This window comes from Falco punctatus (genome assembly GCF_963210335.1).
Source record: "Falco punctatus genome assembly, chromosome: 4".
In the NCBI taxonomy this organism is placed as follows: Eukaryota; Metazoa; Chordata; class Aves; order Falconiformes; family Falconidae; genus Falco; species Falco punctatus.
The window spans coordinates 37,003,109-37,021,433 of record NC_137583.1 but is presented as its reverse complement, the minus strand read 5'-3'; the positions used below and the strand labels follow the sequence as shown (position 1 = coordinate 37,021,433).

General features: G+C 50.3%; 2 protein-coding genes across 6 annotated transcripts in view; both read left to right on the top strand.

Annotated features, from left to right (window-relative positions):
- The first annotated feature begins 18 nt into the window (after nucleotides 1-18).
- AMDHD2 (amidohydrolase domain containing 2) lies at nucleotides 19-7,839 on the top strand. Of its 2 annotated transcripts, XM_080382853.1 has the most exons (12): nucleotides 20-369; nucleotides 891-1,027; nucleotides 1,741-1,880; nucleotides 2,252-2,306; nucleotides 2,730-2,942; nucleotides 3,997-4,085; nucleotides 4,429-4,573; nucleotides 4,842-4,949; nucleotides 5,662-5,730; nucleotides 6,178-6,279; nucleotides 6,695-6,775; nucleotides 6,897-7,839. In XM_080382853.1, the coding sequence occupies exons 1-12, from the start codon at nucleotides 287-289 to the stop codon at nucleotides 6,965-6,967; spliced, it is 1,293 nt and encodes a 430-aa protein (XP_080238979.1). In that variant the 5' UTR covers nucleotides 20-286; the 3' UTR covers nucleotides 6,968-7,839. The 2 variants fall into 2 exon arrangements, 1 of the variants encoding a protein (XP_080238979.1); XR_013927443.1 differs by lacking the exon at nucleotides 6,897-7,839 and having other exon boundaries at nucleotides 19-369; nucleotides 5,817-6,279; nucleotides 6,695-6,742.
- A 607-nt stretch (nucleotides 7,840-8,446) lies between these two features.
- Nucleotides 8,447-18,325, top strand: part of LOC308062023 (UPF0488 protein C8orf33 homolog) — a 31,059-nt gene continuing 21,180 nt past the window's right edge. Inside the window, exons 1-6 of one of the 4 annotated variants that reach the window (XM_080382856.1) lie at nucleotides 8,447-9,107; nucleotides 10,470-10,608; nucleotides 10,790-11,517; nucleotides 13,008-13,095; nucleotides 13,210-13,356; nucleotides 13,493-18,320. In XM_080382856.1, the coding sequence (XP_080238982.1) occupies nucleotides 10,542-10,608; nucleotides 10,790-11,517; nucleotides 13,008-13,095; nucleotides 13,210-13,356; nucleotides 13,493-13,689 (1,227 nt within the window). In that variant the 5' untranslated portion in view covers nucleotides 8,447-9,107; nucleotides 10,470-10,541 and the 3' untranslated portion in view covers nucleotides 13,690-18,320. The other 3 variants (XM_080382854.1, XM_080382855.1, XM_080382857.1) reach the window with 3 other exon arrangements.

Here is an 18,325-nt window from a genome sequence, read left to right as displayed (position 1 = left end):
GCGGCCCCGCCCCGCGGAGCCGGGAGCTGCACCGGGCCCGGCCGGAGCGGGTCCCGCGGCGGGGCCTTTTCCTCACGGCGTAGGCCCGGAGCCACGGGGAGGGGCGGGGGCCCACCCACCACCTGCTCCCGGGGCGGTGCTCCGGCCCCCCGCCCCTCACCGGCTTCCCCATTCCCGCGGAAGCCGCTCGCCGCGGAGCTGCGGCCTGGCCCCGCTCCGCCACACCCGGTCCCCGCCCCGTCCCCGTCCCTGGCCCCGGCCGCCGGGGCGCTCCCGCAGCCCCGCGATGCCGTCCAACAAATCCGTCTCCGACGCGCCCATCGTCCAGTTCACCAACTGCCGCATCCTGCGGGGCCACCGGCTGCAGAGGTGAGGGTGCGGGGTGCGGGCGGCCGGGGGTGCCGGGGGTGCCGGGGCTCACGGCCGCGCTGCAGAGCCGACCGGGAAGCCGGAGCGCCCGAGGTGCTGTCCCCAGGGCCCCCGTGCGCAGCTGCCGGCTCTCGCCCCCCGCCCTCCCGCTGCCCCCCGGCCCCTCCGCCGGGTTTCATTCCGAAGGAGACGGGCGGGCGTGAGGCGCGGCTCCGCTCCGCGCCCTCGTCCCTCGCTTTGCCGCCCCTGCCCGGCCCCGCGGCCACCGCAGCTGACGGGCTGCCCGTGAAAATCCCGTTCCCGTGAGTTTTGTAAAGCCGGAGGCCGGGCAGGGGGAGGGCTGCCGGCGCTGTCGCTGCTGGAAGAGCAGCTTTGCCCTGGTAGACATCAGCGGCCCCGTGGCGGAGGGTGCTGGTGCGGTCTGTCCTGCCCGAGGCCACCCCTGTCACTGGGCCGTGGCCACCTGCTCCCGTGTGCTCCACTGCAGCTGTCACAGGAGCTTGGTGTGTGTCCTCCTTCAGGGAGGACCTGTGGGTGCGAGAGGGGAAGATCCTCAACCCGGAGAAACTCTTCTTTGACGAGAAGGGCTCTGCCGACATCCAGCTGGACTGTAAGGACAGCATCATCGCCCCCGGCTTCATCGATGTCCAGATCAACGGTACAGTGAGGCCTTGTGCAGAGGGGTAGGGGGTCCCAGGTTTGTCCATCCCAGACCTTCAAACCCTGCTGCATGTGTACTGCCTGTGACCAAGCGCGTTTCAGCTGCTCGAGATAGATGTGAGTCACCAAACCAACGATAAAGAACAATTTTGCCCATGGTTGCTGCTGTCACTTCACTGATCCCCTTTGGCTAGGCGGGGTTTTCAGCCCAGCTTTCCTCTTAACCTCATTTTTATCAACACTTTATCCTGCCCCTGCGCTGGCAGGATGCCCGCCCTACCCTCTTTAGGGTATCTCCAGGACAGAGGGAGGACAGAGCAGGAATTCTCAAGGGAACAAACGATACGTGCAATAGCTCTTTCCTGAGGGTCAAGAATGGCTTGTTCGATGGTAGTTTGTGTTGGAAGTCGAATCCCCTTTTCAGTGGGAAATCCTCAGATTTTTGCCCCGCATCAAAATACAAATTCAGTGCTCACAAAACATGGGGATGCTGTGGGGAAGAGCCCTTCAGGAGGACAATTGGTTGGATTTGTACTCACAGCGCCTCATGAATGTAGGACAGAAGTGCTGGTGGAGCCCTTTGCTTCTGGTCGGTGCCATACAAATGGAGCAGCTCACTCCAGTCATGCAAAATGTTTCTTTGGCGTTTTTGGGTGGGAAAATGTCCACTGGGGAAGCTGCAGTTTCATCTCGGTTTTGTTCGTGGTGCAGGAGGCTTTGGGGTGGACTTCTCCCTAGCTACAGATGACTTCAAATCAGGGATTGACCTGGTCAGTCAGAAAATCCTCTCCCATGGAGTGACCTCCTTCTGTCCCACCCTGGTGACCTCTCCTCCATCTGTGTACCACCAGGTAAGGGACTTCCTCCCCTCTCATCCGCAGGGTGATAAAGGGCTGAGGTTGGTACCAAGAGGTGAGAGGGCCAAGGCTGGACATGTAGAGACTGGAATAGCTGCCTTGGTGCAAGAGCCATGGGCAGGAGGAGCTGGACTTTACCCCTGGATTTCTTGGCCTTAACCTTTAGACTGCTGAGGCAGCAATGTCTCCCAGGCCAGCTTTGCACAGCAGGGCTTGAGCTGACTTTTTCTTTGTAAGCTGTGTTTGGCTGATGGTCTCAAGTGGTCCAGCAGCAAAGCTCTCTCCAGACCCAACATCTGGATTTGTTTTGGCAGGCTGGGGTGCTGTATCTGGGATGCCATGTCTGACAAACCCCTTTTCTCTAGGTTCTCCCTCAGATCAGTATAAGAAACGGTGGATCCCATGGAGCAGGTATCCTGGGTAAGTGGTTTTGTCCCTTGCTGTTCTCCCTGGTGTTACCCTCAGTAGGTAACTATCTTGTTGTTAGGGAAAAGAAGCTGCTGTGGGGACAGCATAGTTGGGAGCTGGAGCTCTCTCGATGGGAGGGATATACAGGTGGGCCCAGAGCCGCTTTCTCCCTCAACTTGTGCCTGACTGTTGCAGTGGTCTCGGTCATTGTACCCACACAACTCCAGCCCTTTTGGGTTGGTAATGGCAGTGCAGGTGTCTTGGCTTGGCCAGTTGCCAGCATCTTTTGCTGTGCTGAGCTCCCAAGTTACCTGAGCCATGTGTTTTGCTGCAGGAGAGCAGCAAGAGCTTGACTGGAGCAGGCTGGACACAGCAGGTTTCTTGGTCCTTGGTGCGGAGAGGAAAGGTCATGGCTTTGTGTTCCTGCTTGGGCAGGGGCCCATTTGGAGGGACCGTTTATCAGCAAGGAGAAGAAAGGAGCGCACCCAGAACACTGCCTCCGCACCTTCGAGGCAGGTGCTTTCCAGGACCTACTGACCACCTACGGGTCTCTGGACTGTGTCCGGATAGTCACCCTGGCCCCAGAGATGAAGAGGAGCAGTGAGGTGATCCAGGAACTCACCAAGCGGGGCATCTGTGTCTCACTCGGTAAGGGCTGGGGCAGAGGGGGCTTAGGGAGACTCCGTCCCCCCTGTGCCACGCGGGCCAGGCAGCCCCTCTCAGGGGTGTAGCATCTCTAATGGTGTCTCAGTGCAGCTGGGCGGAGTGGGATTTTCTTTGGCCTGGCCTATATGGAGGAGACAGACCTGTCACAAATGGGGACCTTGCTCGACACTGCAAATCTGTTGCCCTTTGTACAGTAAGGGCCAAACATCATATGGATTGAGGAGCCCTTCCCATTTAACACCAAGTAGCATTTGGTGCTGCTCAAACACAGGAGAGAATAGCAGTCTTATGTGAATAAAGGTGTAATTGAGAGTTGATGATGTGGTGAAGTTCCACTGCTATAGGCCTTATTTGACAGGTGAGATCATTTTCCAAGGGTTACTGCTGAGTTTTGATAATGCTGCTTTTCAACCAGAAGCGCTATAGGAGACCTCTTACTCCAGTGTCTTTTTTTTTTTCTTCTTTTTTCTTTCTTTTTCCTTTTTTTTTTAAAAAAAAAGAGGGGGGAGTGAAATTCAACCTTAAGTGAGAAGGGGATTCATACAGCGGAGCATCTCTTATCTCACAGCCACACAAAGTGAAAAATTACAGAAAAGCATGGTTTGTCCACAGAGCATTAGAGCTGCCGTCCGTGTTGGGGAAAACAAAATGTTCTTTCTGGATAGCTTTATCCCCATATTCTTTCCTGGCAAAGTCCTTGCTGTCTCTACTCCCTTGATACGTCTCTGTAATGCCTTTAAATTTCCAAGGACAGCACAAAGGCATGTCCTTGGACCTGTAACCCAGCCTGAAGGCAACTTTTTCTGAGCAAGGCAGCATTTGTGATGGTTGTGATGTGAACAGTGAATGTGTTCAAGCAAAACAACCAGCTAGGGTACCCACAGTCATGGCCAGGCACCTCTGTGCTGAGGCTGACATCTCAGACATCAGCCCAGGGTGGGGCATCAGAGTAGAGTCCTAGTGACAGAGTGTCTCCTCTCCTGTAGGGAAATAAATGGAGAGATGGGCAGAAGAATGTGTTGGTCTTTGTTCCCAGGTCACTCAGTGGCTAATCTCTCCCAGGCTGAGGAGGCTGTGCAGCATGGTGCTACCTTCATCACTCACCTCTTCAATGCCATGTTGCCGGTGAGTAGCCGAGGGCGCTTGCCGTGCACTGGTATTGCTTTTGGTGCTTTCTCTCCTGCTCCCCACAGATGCATGTTCTCCCCAGCTTGTTTTGTACCAGGCTTTGCAATGAGGTTTCAGCGCTGAACCTCTGGCTTCAGGTTTCTATTGCCTGATCGAAAAGAGTCAAGGCTGTAGCAAACTTGAAATTCAAGGAAGTGCCCACATTTGTCTGGTAAAGAATTGAGCGCCCAGCTACCAGGCACTGTTTGATAGAGATGGCAGCTGCGTCACCTGAGAGGAAGGGTCTTGGCCCACGAGTCCTGGTGATGCTCCACAGCTTGTTCTCTCTCCCCTCGGGCAGTTCCACCATCGTGATCCTGGAATCGTAGGGCTGCTGACAAGTGACAAGATTCCTGCTGGGCGGAGGGTCTTCTATGGTATGATCTCTGATGGCATCCACACCAACCCTGCCGCCCTGCGAATCGCCCACCGAGCCCACCCCAAAGGTGAGCCATGAGAGGCCCACACAGCATCACCAGCTGTCCTGAGCACTGTGCCATCTCCCACAGAACACACCTGCAAGTGCTCTGGCATGCTGCCCTCACTGCCTAAAAGAGGTCACAGCCTCGTGTGCTGATCCACAAGCCCTCTTGTCTTGGTCAGATGTGGCTAGGGACACCTTGGCCCCGCTGTAGGAGGACCAGAGTGGGGCAGTGCTCAGAGCTGCAGCAAGAGCTGCAAAGCTAACGCAGCCTCTTTCCTTTTGTTCCTCAGGCTTGGTGCTAGTGACGGATGCGATCGCTGGCATGGGGCTGGCACCAGGTCGGCACACACTTGGTCAGCAGGTGGTGGAGATCGATGGGCTGAACACCTACATTGCAGGTAAGTGCCTCTTGCTAAAGAGCTGGGGACAGCACTGCCACTCATGCCCATTCCTAGAGAGCTCAGCGCACCTCGCAGTGCTGTGCCACCCTCTTGGGGTTTGGTGCCTGATGGCTCCACTGTGATTTGGCCCTGGGGAGAATGAGGCACCTCGTAAAGAGGAGAAGGTACCCCATCTTTGTGGAGGGAGGAGGAATCTGTCAATTTGTAGCTGTCGGCAACACTTTTAAACACCTTGTTGCCCAGTGTCATGGATGCCAGAGGTTCCAGCAAGGTACGAAAAGACAGAGAAATCCTGCAGATATTTATTGTACCATGTCTTTACTGTAACACTGCCGCTTCTTGCTAACTAAGCTCCCTAAGCTGCAAGCAGTTGGAGACTGGGAAGGTATTTCAGAGAAGGATCGTTCCTTTCTCAGTTCCCTTCCTCTGTCTCTGGTAGCAGGTGCCCACATTGTGAACTAGTTTCACCCAGTCCGGGTCTTACGGTGGAGCTGTGGGGTGACATCCTGGCACCTCTCCCTGCACTGCCAGCATGGGCTCTTCCTTGCTGCATTCTGTCACTTGGCAGCAATGGCTGCAGGCCCTCCAACTTGCTCCTCATGCAGCCCAGGTTTCTGCCCATTCTGGTCACATTATGCTTTCCCACCATCCTGCTTCTCCTTGCTATGAGTTCTGGGACCCACTCAGCGCCATCCTGTTCCTCTCCCAGGCACAAAGACCCTGAGCGGTAGCGTGGCAACCATGGACATATGTGTGCGACATTTCCAAGAAGCCACAGGTGAGTGAGCCTTGCCCACAAGCTGCTGCTCCCTATGTTGACACAGGAAGAGGTATCACTTTTGCCAGCTGTGTCTGCTCCACTAGGGAATGTTCCCTCTCACCTGAGGCATGATGAGAAGCGCTGGGAACAGTGCCACTGGCTTCAGATGCGCACCTTTTTGAGGGGAGGTTTGATTTTAACCCATAGTACTAGTGAGAGGTGAACTGTCCTACTCCTTTCTCACAAAGGTGAATGATTTTCCCCTCCCCATACCCTAGGTGTTCAGTTTGCCTCTTCTCGCTTCTCTCCCATAGTGATGTTTCTTCTCCCCAGCTCCATCCAACTGTGGTGAGGTTGTTCCAGCTCAGGTCCCTGCTAGGCTGACAGTTGCCTTAGCCAGGGGAGTTTGGGCTGCTCTAGCAACAGAGCTGTTTGTTGCCCTGTCTCCTTCCTTCTCTGTCCAAGGGTGCTCAGTAGAGACCGCGTTGGAGGCAGCATCTCTGCATCCCGCCCAGCTCCTGGGGATTGAACACAGAAAGGGAACACTAAATTATGACTCCGATGCAGGTACTGGTATGGGCAGAGCAGGTACTGGTACGGGCACAGCAGGTACTGGTACGGGGACAACGGTGTGAGGGCTCCCAGGTACTGGAGCAAAGCAGGGGCTGCCGTGAACACATCTTCATCCCCTGTTTCAGTGCGAGCTGTAAAGAGACTTGCTCTGCCTGGGATTTGTTCTGGACTTTTGCTCCAGTAGTTTTTCTCTTGGATGCTGGTGGTGTTTCATGAGCCCTTTGGAGAGACCCCCACATCTCAGCCAAGCATGGAGCAGGGCTGCCACAGCAAGGACGGCACCACACTGCCATCCTGCTGCTGTTTATGGGGTGGGGAGAAGCTCTTCTCCAGGGCCCAGCTCTTCCCAGCCATCTTCAGATGTTCCATTTCTCTGACAGCTGCTTCTTTTCTTTCTTGTCCAACGCAGATTTCCTGATGCTGAATGATGGTCTGTATGTGCAAGCCACGTACATCGCAGGGAAGGAAGTCTGGAGACAGGATGCATTAGGCATGTGACGCTGGGCTGTCCTGGTGCCCTCTGAGGCTCCCTGGCACTGTGGTTGGCAGTTTTGGTAACCACCCCACTTCTCTTTTTTTTTTTCCTAATTCCTTCTGCAACTCCCTTAAAGGAGCCTCATACCAAAGAGCTGCGTTTTCCAGCCCAGCTGCTGCTTCCAGTTACAGCCATGCCTGCAACTAATTTGTTGGTGCTCAGTTGGTGGAGTGGGGAAAGCAGGCAGATCTGTGTTGGGGGGGAATTGTCAGTCCCTGGACTGACCCGAAGGACTGCACAGCCATCCTGCATGGAGTCCCCAGACAGAGGTGCTCCTGTTGCCATCTTAACAGCAGTGTGAAGCAGTCCCGGCCTTTGCACTGTTTTATACAGCACACGCTAACCTGCCCTGTGCCCCGAGGCAGACTCAAGCCATTGCCATTCCTCTGCCTGCTGTTTGCCTCCTCCCGGGCAGTCGTGGCTGGTTAGACATCAGCTTCCACCAGCTCAGCTCGCAGCTCTTCACATTAAAAGGTTCCTGTTGTGTCAGCAGAAGTTGAGGATCGTGATCCGATCCCCCGGCAGTCCCTCTGTCCTATGTCCTCGGAGCAAGGCTGGTGCAGCTTGCCAACTTGGTGCCATTGTGGGGCTGTGAATCCACACGGGCTGAATCCTCAGGGCAGAGATCAAACCCAGGAAAACAGGTATTGCTGGTCCTTTGTGCCTTTTCCCTGCATGGGCATTGAGTCCGCAGCACGGGGTTTCAGCTGGAGACATGGACAGCATCCTGCCACAGAAGGCAATGGTCCTCTTAACCCTTTGGTCTGGCTGGCTGGGTTCCGTAGGCTCTGTGCCCAGCCATACTAATAGAGCCTTTGCATTGTCGGATGGGTTTGTGCCATCAGGCCACAGATGGGAAGCTTTTGCTTTGGGGTATGCATCCAGACCGGTGGTGACAAGCTCATGACCCCTCGGTCCAGCTCAGGGATTGAGGAAGAGGAGAACTGCAGTGGGATTCTGGCCTTTCAAGACAGTTGCTGATAGCTCATTATTCCCGTGCTTATTATTATCTTCTCTGATACTTGACTGTCAGCTCTTTTACTGACATTTGGACGCTTCTGTGCAAAGACTGACGGTAATTTCAAACCTACCACAGTCAGAAGAGCCTTGCGATAAGTCTTGGACAACCTCTGATAAGCCTCAGTTGAATTAGATGGGTTTTGTAGTGAGGGGAGGGCTTAGACAAGGGTTAAGCCTTAGCGAGGGTGGAGGTTGTAAAGCAAGACAAAAGTCTGATCAAGATTGGCAGAAGTGTGCTGATTTTTCCAGTACCTTTTTATAACCTTGAACAGCAACATTCGGAAGTGCTTTCCTAGCACTTTAGAGCCCTGCTGGAATAACTGGCAGCCTTGGAGAATTTCTAACATCAACTGCCAATGTCAGCAGAAACTAAAACCTCCACGACTTCAAGCATTTGAAAGAGATGTCAAATACTGTGCTGCAAAATGTGACGTGCTACAGCATTACGAGTCTCAGCGGGGCCACTTCTGACTGCTGATGAAAAAAATCCAAGGGAAATATGCATACGGAACAAGGTGTCTAACTTTTTTTTTATTTACAAAATTAAATAATCAAAAGGAAGCCTAAACCAGAAGTGGCACCGTGCCTGTATATGTGTATTGCCCTTTCTTGCCCGCGGCGGGTACGCGGTGCCCGACCCGCGGCGCTGCGCCGTGCACCGGCCCCGGGCCCTGCGGCTCGGCGGGGCCCGCGGGACTCGGTCCCGGGAGGGGGCCCCAGCGGCCAGGCCCGCATCCCGGCAGGGCCCGGCGGCTCCCTGCGGGCCTCGGGGAAGGCAGGCGGGCCGCGGCGGCCTCAGCTACCCCGCCGAAGGGGGGCTCGGCGCCTCCGTTCCGCCTCCCGCCCAGGCGACCCCGCTGTGCCGCGGCACCCCCCGCCCCCCCCGCGCTGGCCCCGGCGAAGGCAGGGCCCGGGGGGACGGCGCCGGGGCTTGCCCCCGCTGTACGCCAGATACCGGGCCTCGCGGGGACGGCGGGCCCCGCTCTCCCCTCAGCGCGGCGGGCGGAACGGAGGCGCGGGGCGCGGGAGCGGGCGGCGGGCGGACCGCGGCGGGGGGAGCCCTTTGGGCGGTGCACGGCGGCCCGGCCCTTCCGCCTCGAGCCCAGGGCTCCTCACAGGCCCGGCCCCGGCGGTGGCGGGCAGGTCCCGGTGGCTGGTGCCGGGCGGAGCGGCGAGCCCGGGCGCCCGCACGCTGCTCCGTGACCGGCGGCGGGCGGCGGCAGGCGGGCCGGCTTCCTTCCCGCGGCGCCTGCCCGGCATGGAGCGGGTAAGAGCTTCGGGCGGCCGCCCCCCACCTCAGTGCCCTGTTCTCCCCGCCGGCCCTCGGCCGAGGCACCTCCCTCCCGCCCCAGCTCCCGGGAGGCTCGCTTGGGACGGCTTCCCTGGCAGCTCTGCTTGCCTCCCCCAGTCACCTCGTTATTTCGCTGAAGCAAGATTTTTATTTTTCATTTCCTTATGCGTTATAATGACCGACTCCTTCGCAGGTGGACTTCTGAGCCTTACTTTATAGGAGGCCGACAGGGTAAAAATACAGCAAAGGTAGTCTTAAGGACTTGTGCTTAGCATGAAGATAAATCCTGTGTGCTGCCGGAGCTGTGCTGGAGGGAAATCTCCTGCTGTGGAGACAAACTATGTCATGGGAAAAGCTTCAGGAAAAACGAGAAGTCTTCCATTTGGGGGCTTTAAAATGAGTGGAGGAGAAAAAAGAAGCAAAAAATCGTGGGAAGTCCTGGGTTGCCAGGGGTGGGGGGGGTTACAGCTAGTAGGTTTATTGTCTCTAATTTTTGTCATGAAGAGGGCACGCTTGATGCCCTCCATGTAGGCAATGTGGCAGGGCATGTGTCCCACCCTGTGCTGTGTTGCTTTATGGTGTAAATTGAGCTGTTACACCCTGCAGCTCAAGCATAAAGCCAAGAAAAGGGTTTATGACTAGCTGGTCTGATTTCCTGTAAGAGGGGAGAAGGCTTCAGAAAACTCAGGTTTTGAATCAGTTTTGCAGGTGAGGGATTTATGCTTCATTTAAATATTGTGTCTTTTCCCATCCCATGTCCAAGGCTCCCCAAGGCATGTTCCAAGATGAGCCGGCGTGGTGCCTTTCGCAGCTGGAGGCAAATGTCACTTGTCTCAACTCAGCCCCAAAACAAAGTGTGTTGCTTCGTAGATAATTTGCTCTGACACAAAGAACTGGGATTACTGTTGTGGTCACGCCAGTGTGTATGAGAGTCAAGCGTCCTGCTTTTCAGAGTGTGCTCTCTACTCAGGTCAGATTTTTTCCAGTCTTCCAAGGAAGAGACACCAAGCTAGGCTCTTGGATTTGTCAGTTGCTTTGGGGAAGGGTGGTTAAGCCCTGTGTAGCTTCTGTGTCAGTAGTGCACTTAGTGCAGTGTAAGATCCATACTGTGTATAATAAGCAGCTAAGATATCTCCCACTTAAGAGCATTTAATGGTATTTCAGCTTCTAGAAGCACTTGGAGAATTTCATTTCAATTGAATGTCAGTCATGGATTAGTCAGAAGTATGAATACAGAACACTTTCAAAGGAGACCAGAGTCATCAGCATCCCACAATACGGTTTGTAAGGCCACCATAACCTGTTTCTGGTCTCTCTTGGTCTCTTTCTTGAGTGCAGTAGAGGAGACAACAGCACATTCTCAAGGTCCTGCGCTCCCATGAGATTCCTCCTGTGAAGAAGCAACAAGTGATGAACCACGTGTTTGGGAGCTATCATCTCAAGATGGCTGAGAACCAAAAGAGCATGGAGAAGGCAGGTGAGCTTGAACTGTCCATTCAGGGGATGGTGATCTTTGGTCCTTTTCTGTAGATTTCTTATGTTGCAGCTTTTGATTGGATTGCCTCTCTGCAGCAATGCCTTACAGGAGGAGTTGCAGTAGCATCCCCATAGTAGGAAACTGGCATATTGATGGAAACATTATTCTCTGTCTTTTCTAGATGTGAAACCTGGCAATGTGGAAGTGCAGCAAAGCAATGGGCAGGCCTCAGATGGTGTGGTATATGGGAAACAGTTTGACCAAGTCTCTGAGGCAAAGCCAGAGTCGTTCGTGTCATCTGACAACAGCTTCCAATTTGATTTCACTCTTTCTCAGATTGACCCAGGAGCAAGTGGCACACCTCTGGAAGCAGTCCCTGATGTCAGTGCTGCTGAGCAGATACAAACCAGTGTAAGAGCCACCAAGGAGAACTGGAATGGAGCCTTGAGTTTTGCTGCCTCTGGACAAGAACCCAAGTTTGCTTTCAATTTTGCTATCCCAGATGATGACTGTTCTCTGGTTCAATTAGTTCCAGCAAGCCAACATACAGAGCGTGCAGCAGATCATGAAGTGCTAGGTAATTCACTGCCTGCTGAATCAGGAGGTTTGCCACGTAATTCAGCCTTGCAGAAGCCCGAGTTGACTCAACTTATAAGTAGTGCACCCAACAAGGATAGAAGCCATGTCACATCGAAGATCCCCCAACCAGAGACTGCCCCTGGAGATGAGCTGGTGAGAGAGAAATCAACAACAGGTGGAGCTGCCCAGAAGAAGAAGAAGAAGAAGCAGCAGCAAAAAACATCTGTCAGTAAAAAGGAGATTGAAGAAACTGAAATCAACAGGAAGGCGAAGGCAAAGGCAGAAGCTAACAGATGTCAAAATACTTCCCACCCAGAAGAGGTCTCTCAGGTATTTAAATATTGATGGGATCCCACAGTTTATGAACCCTTGAGCAAAAGAGAAACTTGAGTGCCAAAAGACAAAGATTGCTGCTTATTTCTTACAGCAGCTCTTTTCTTCCTTTGCTAGGCATTTGAGGAACCTAAGTAGTGAAAAGTAAGTTAATGGTCTTTCATTGTCTGCTTCAGACTTGTGCTAAAACATTTTATGTTTAGGCTTGTGATGACTAATCCTGGGAAGCTGGGTGCCATGTTTTCTTAAAAAAAAATAATTTTTTTTAAAAATAAATATATAATGTAAAATGGAGGTAACTGTCCTCAGTCAGTGCCAAGCTGGTATCTGTGCATGCTGAACCAGGCACTGTGCCCCTGATTTGTGTGTTAGTGGGTAAGATGAATTGCTCACATAATGCAAACAGCAAAGCTGAGGTACCTGGTGTAGCCAAGGATGCAGCAGGGTCTGGTGCAAAGCTTAAGGGTGTTTCTGAGAAGGTTCCCGCTGTAAGGCATGGCCCAGAAACTGACTGCAGTTGCAAGTTATGTGTAAACACACTATTAAGGCACACCCTTAAGGTTTTCTAATGTTCTGCTAAGGTCCAGGTCTTCATTCCGTTTTTCTTTTCAGCACTGGTGTAGTTATTGATAAACAATGGCAGTTGAGCAATACTGAAATACAAAATTATTAAGAAAACCTTCCTTTCATTGGTATTCTACACAGAAGTCACACTGGGTGTTCACCTGTCTCTTGATACCTTCCATCCAAAGTGCTGCTTCACCAACAATTCTACTAATAAACACTGCTGAGTACCAGAAAGGTAGAAAGATTTGAAGGTGATGGCCCTTCCAGTCCATTGGATGGAGACTGTTGTAAAGAAAAGGAGACAGCATGAGGGCTTTTCTGTTTACATGTACATAACAGTTAAAAATTGCTTCAGCCACAGCATGCAACCCTGTTTTCCTCTCCCTTCCATTGCTCTGTTAGCCAGGTGGCTTTGCTTGATGGGACTTGGCTTCTTCCATCATTGTGGGCTTTCAGCTTCCTTCTCCTCATGCATTTCAGGTTGAACAAGCACAAAGGAGCTGAGAAACCAAGACACAGCTTCTGATTTTGTCCATTGTTTGCTTTTTGATTTTGGGCAGATTAGGGTTTTTTGTTGTTGTTAATGCTTATTCCTCCCAACTGTAAGTTGATTTGACAGCTTCTTTCAGGGAAAAGGCCCTGGACAGCTTTCTAGAAAACAGCATTATGTGAATGGCAGCCAAATATAAAATCCATCAGAGGCAACTGAGTTGCAACTAAACATTTGTCCAGTGCTTTAACTTTATCCAGTGAAAAACACTATAGGGAAAATGTCATGAAGTCAATAAAGTACTCACCAGAACATAAAATTTGGAGTAGTCCTGACTTTATGTAGATACTTTTCTTCCTGTGTAGCAACTGCTGCTCTAATTTTTGGACTGCTTACTTCCTTGTGCTCACTCTGCTCTGTTGCATAGCAGTCAGATGACCAGCTGCGGAAAGAGGTATACTGGTGTGTGGAACAGCTGGAACTTGGCCTGAAGACACAGAAACCTACTCCAAAGCAGGGTAAGCATTCAAGTAAATGAGAGATCTCCCCTGTGAAAGGGTTGGCAAGCACGCAGGTGTAGAGATAGTGAGGAGTCTTAAACTTTGCTTTGTTTCTCCTTTGCACTGCTTCAGTTGAGGAGTCTCTCCGTGCAATCAAGACACTGCGCAGTGACAAGGCTCCACTGGTGAAAAAGCGTCAGCTCATGAGAGCCATGTTTGGAGACTACAGGAAGAAGATGGAGGAGGATCTGTGCAGAGAGCTGAAGCTCATGGAGATAGGTAGGAGAACTTTGCATGGTGGGGGAAGAGAAGAAGAAAAGGCTTCGCTCCTGCCCTTTGTATTGCTTTGTGGAGTGGGACTTCACTATATGAGATGACTAAACTTCTCTTACTCCTTTTTTCTCCCCTCTTTAAGCTGCAAAATCTGCCAGGATTGTGGAAGTGAAGGGAAGCATCCGCAACAAGAGTGGCCAGTTCATCCGAAAGCACTCAGGAATTTGCAGGAAAAGCCAAGGTTCAGCAGGATCCCCTCCAGAGTCACCCAGGACACTTAACACAGATTCTTTCAAATTCTTAACTTCCCAAGAAGAGTTTTACTTTAATTTCTTTTAGGAAAGGTTTTTAGACTAAAACTGTGGCCGAAAACCGTGCCAAATCTCCTGTAGGCTTAAAAATGGTGGAAAGATGCTGTAGAAAATACTGTGCAAGAATCTCTGTGTATTTCCTAAAGAAAGGATCCTCTTTCAGAGTGCCTTATCTAGAGGTTTAAAACCCATCTGCCTGCTGCATGTATGACCGTAAGACTCGGTATACACGGTACTCCTCTGTTCTCACACTGTAGAAGGGCGTCTTTGCAAAATACCAGCACAGAGTCTGGAAGGATCTGGTTTTCTTCCTTGAGAATTGACATTAACCTAAGACTCTGTCTTTTATACTGGGAGATTTTCCCACTTTCCTGTTGCTTTTAAATAGAGCAGACCTTTTATAGCAGATGAGGCAGTGATGCGTGCAGAAGGCAATGGTTTGTCATGAAGATCCAGCAGCGTAAGCATAAGGGATAGTTGAATTTTTCCGCTCCTTATGAGTCTGTGTGAGTGCAACTTCTGGTATCCAGAAAGCACTGGGCAGCGTGTGTCATCACTGCCATCTAGAGAGTATGAGTTCAGAATCTTGGAGGAAAATGAGTGAGAATCATCCTTGCTCATTCATCTCTTTAATTGACAGGAAGAGAACTGCAAATGCTGATGGTAGTCTAGGGGTATAAGGACAGCTGTTTCCAGACAGGGAAAGATTTTTGTTGCTGAAGCCAGGTTTTGGCCAGCTAGGAAAGATGTACAATCAGTTCTTAAAAAAATAACTTTATAAGTAGCCCAGTTACAACCACTAGTGACTCAGAGGATAAATCGGCTGCATGCCAAACCTTGGGTGGTGGTGAAATGAACGGTGAGAGCCCAAAGAATCTTTTGCACTTGATGTGTATTCAATTTTTGCTTTCCAAACAGTTGAATTTGTGTCTCCAGTGTTTAGATATTGCTCCAACCACTGAGCCCACCTTCTGTGTTCATGCAGAAAATCTTCCCCACTAAGGCTAAAAAAGCTGAAGGAATTGAAGTCCTTTAAAAGGAAACATGATATCAGGTGTCCCTAGGGTGCAGTGCTTTCCTTCCTTTTTATAGTTCAGTCATCCTGTATGAAAAGTGAGAAATGGGAGTGTAGGCAGATTGCAGGGTGTACTGAGAGCAGCTGAGAGATGGTAGAAAACATTTGCTAGAAAAGACTAAAAAACCCCGTTGTTGGCTAAAAAAAAATACATTTTATTGCGAAGCTCTGATGCAGTCAGTTGCATCTGTGAGGGTTGCGGTTTGGGTGTTTATATATAAATATATATATATATATATATATATGTATTTTAAAGAATGCCTGTCTAGTCATAAGGAGAAACTGAACCTGTGTAATATATCTGGTGAGGAGAAATATGGAGAGAAGACTCTCAGTCTTCTGGAACTCAGTATGTTAGAACTGGAAACCAATAGGTTATCAGACTATTATTGTACTTGCTGAGGAGCATTGCTGTTACTTTCTATGGAACAACACTATGCAGTATTTTTTGGATTTCCAGGATTTTATATTAAACATACAAGAGCTGTGTCATTGTCAAACTTTTAGTGTTTTAGTGTTTTCATGCTGTTTACTAAGAGGAAAGAGCATTTTTCTTGTGTATGACCTTGGAACTACAGCTGTTTTCTATCCTAGCTGGTTATGCAGCATATGTCTGGGAAGTAGTTACTTTTTTTTCCTTGTCTTGTTTCAAGTAGAGTTGCTAAAACATTATAAAATCCTGTGCTGTGGAAGGCAGCAGAAGGATTCTGGGAAGCATTCTTACATAATTGCCTCGTGCTTGTACGATTCATTAGGCATTCACAGTCAGAATAAAGATACCAGTGAGGTAGACGTTTGGTGTAACCGAATCCAGCTGGTTTATCTCCAAAAAGGTCAGAGAAAAGTGCATCCTAATACATTAATAGCTCCTCTGTTTTATCAGATATCTTCACATAATGCTGACCTGCAGAGGTCAACCCGTATTCCTTTCACAGTGCTTCATTACTGGAGGATTCAGAAGGCAAATGCTCATCCATCCAATACTTCATAGACCTGAATGTATTGCTTGACCTGTGGACTTGAGTGCGAGACCAGAGTCGGCTGGGTCAGTGCCATGAGTGGACTCTGATACTGGATAAGACATTCTGCTTTTCTGTGTCCACTCCTTGTTTTCATAGGCAAGGTGATGCCTGTTGTGTTTTTGACTGATGTGCCTAAGTTATTTCATTAATGGTTGTGTCTTGAAGAGGTAATTCTGTAGTATTTTGCATCTGAAATTGCAGCAGTCTTTGCTTCACTCTCGAGCTTTTCAGTGTTTGAAGTATCTCTGGTGCATTACTGTTTGTTTGAAAGGAAACAAGCAATGATATTAGAATTTAGGAAATGTCTGCTCCATCAGTCTGTTCCCTTTTATAGGAGCCACACTTCAGTCTTAATTTTTTTTTTTTAATTTAGTTTTCCCCATTTAGCATCTCTTTCTTTAGGATTTCAATGCTGTCTAGGGTTTCAGTGATGTCTCGTTACAGCAGTGTCAGGTTTGGGTCAGAGTCTCGCTGCAGGAGTTACTCTAGTACATTTGGCTGGAGGGATGGTCCATGCCCTAAAGGCATTAACAATGTACAGCAGTGAGGGAGAAAGATGTTCTCATCTGTTTGAAGTTCTCTGTTCCCGTGTTTTTGCATTAAGGAAGCGTAGCTCAGTTTTGGTAGAAGATTGAGCTCAGTTCTGATCTGCCCATCTCTTTCTGCATCCTCTCCTCAGCTTTGTGCCATGCATTTGATAGCAGTGCGAAAGGGGTGACTGGATTTGTGGTACTGTATCTTTTTGGTGACTGCCTCTAAATGTAGTGCAGCAGCGCCAGGTCCGGGCTCTTAGGGCAGCAAGCTGCTAACAATATCGTTCAGCCTGGTTGTGGCCTCAGGAATGAGTTAAAGACAAGCAAAAAGTGAGTGTGAAGTACAACAGTGCCTCTAGAGCAAAACTTGCTTAATAGCATTGGTCTTGAAAAAGTAAAAAGCTGAGGATCAACTTCTAGAGTGAGTAACAGGATGAAGGAACACTGGAGGAAAGCAGAGGGAAGGTTTCACTTTTGAGAACAAAGTGCAAGAATTTTAGAGTTTTTTTCTGTGGCAGGGTGAGCCCAAGAATGTTTCCACACAGAGGCGGTAGAAATCTGTGTGTGATCTCTCTTCTTTTTAGGCTTGGCACCCTCATCTGTAAAAAGATCCCCTAGCTAAGGTTAGAAAATGCAATCCCATTCCACACAGACCTTGACTCCAGGCAGGGGAGAGAGCAGGCGATGGGCAGCCTCCCCGTCACAGACCAGCTCTGTCCCGGTGGCTGCTCGTTCCCGCTTCCATTTTGGCCGTTAACCTGGGTGCTGGGCCCTAATTGGTAAGTTCTTCCGATCCTTCCCTTGGCCTTGGTCAGTGGAAGTGCAGTTATTGGTCCCTGGGCTGCCCATTTTCTGGCCTGAGTATTTGGGGGCAGAGCCGCTGAGGAACAGCCTACAAAGGATCTGCAAGGGACACCTGCAAAGTTCAGCTGAAATTTCCCAAGTCCCAGCAGCCACTTGTATGAGGACTCCTTCTCCCAGGACCAGCAAAGACAGAAGGAAGCCAACAAATTGGTCCTACTGAACCTGTAACTCGGGTGATGAATATTCCCTTCTGCCACTGAAATTTTTTTAAGTGTGCTGAGCGTGGACGGCATCTAAAGATCTCTGAAGGATAAAATACTCTATTGCCTTCCTGTGTGAAGGAAAACCGCACTCCTAACTTACCTTTTCTTTGAATCAGAAAGAAGAAAAGCTTGCCACTTCAAGCAAGACAAGTATTCAAACAGTGTAACAGAAGGAAAGTTATTTGAAGAGTAGTAAGCTTTGAACCTGCAGTTCCTTAACAAAAAAAGAGGAGAGATACTGCTATTTTAAGATCATATGGAAGTGACAGATGATCTTGTATCTTTCTGCTGAAGTTATTTTACTCTAAAGACAAAGTTGTATTTTCTTTGCCTAAAACATTTTGCTGCTTGCTGTCTGTGCTGCTTTCATCTTTAGAGCTGCCGGAAGGTCTGTAAGGGTCTGTAAGCCACGCTGCTTTAGAAAATTGAACTTTGACATCAGCTACCACGGTGCTTTGATTACTGGCAGCAGTCCTTCCCGTGGATGCTGACAGCTGGAAAGTGCTGAGCACCTACTGTATTTGGCCTGTCTGTCATCTTCCCTTTGAGTACATCGACAGGCACTGCTAGCTCCTTGGTATCTCACCGCCAAGATGGAAGAAGTCTGGGTTGTGTATCTCTGCCTGATTTTGCTTGTCATAGTGCTTTTTCTAATGAAGCATAACCCGCACGTGGAAGAGGCCAAGAAGGAGAGGGAGAGCAAAACTCCCCCGCCATCATCTTCCTTTTTCCCCAGTAATGTCGGCAAAAAACTGGAGCACACTCAGGAAGAGCTGGAGAACTATCTGGACAGGCTAACCCACGTCTTGTTTGACACAGAAGCTAGGAAAAGGGATGGTCACCATGATCAGAAGTCCCAGCATCACCATCACAGAAGTGCTGATGTGATGTCTGAAACTAGGGAGCACTCGGGAAAGGAGGCAGCACGCTCTCAGCATCTGTCAAGCTACACCAGGGTTCAGGTATG

Bases quoted from the DNA above. Each gene is read 5' to 3' on its own strand.
- AMDHD2 (XM_080382853.1), top strand. From the start codon at position 287: ATGCCGTCCAACAAATCCGTCTCCGACGCGCCCATCGTCCAGTTCACC. The intron at 5,731-6,177 runs GTGAGTGAGCCT...TCTCTGTCCAAG, and splicing joins ACATTTCCAAGAAGCCACAG to GGTGCTCAGTAGAGACCGCG. The intron at 6,776-6,896 runs GCATGTGACGCT...ACTCCCTTAAAG, and splicing joins CTGGAGACAGGATGCATTAG to GAGCCTCATACCAAAGAGCT.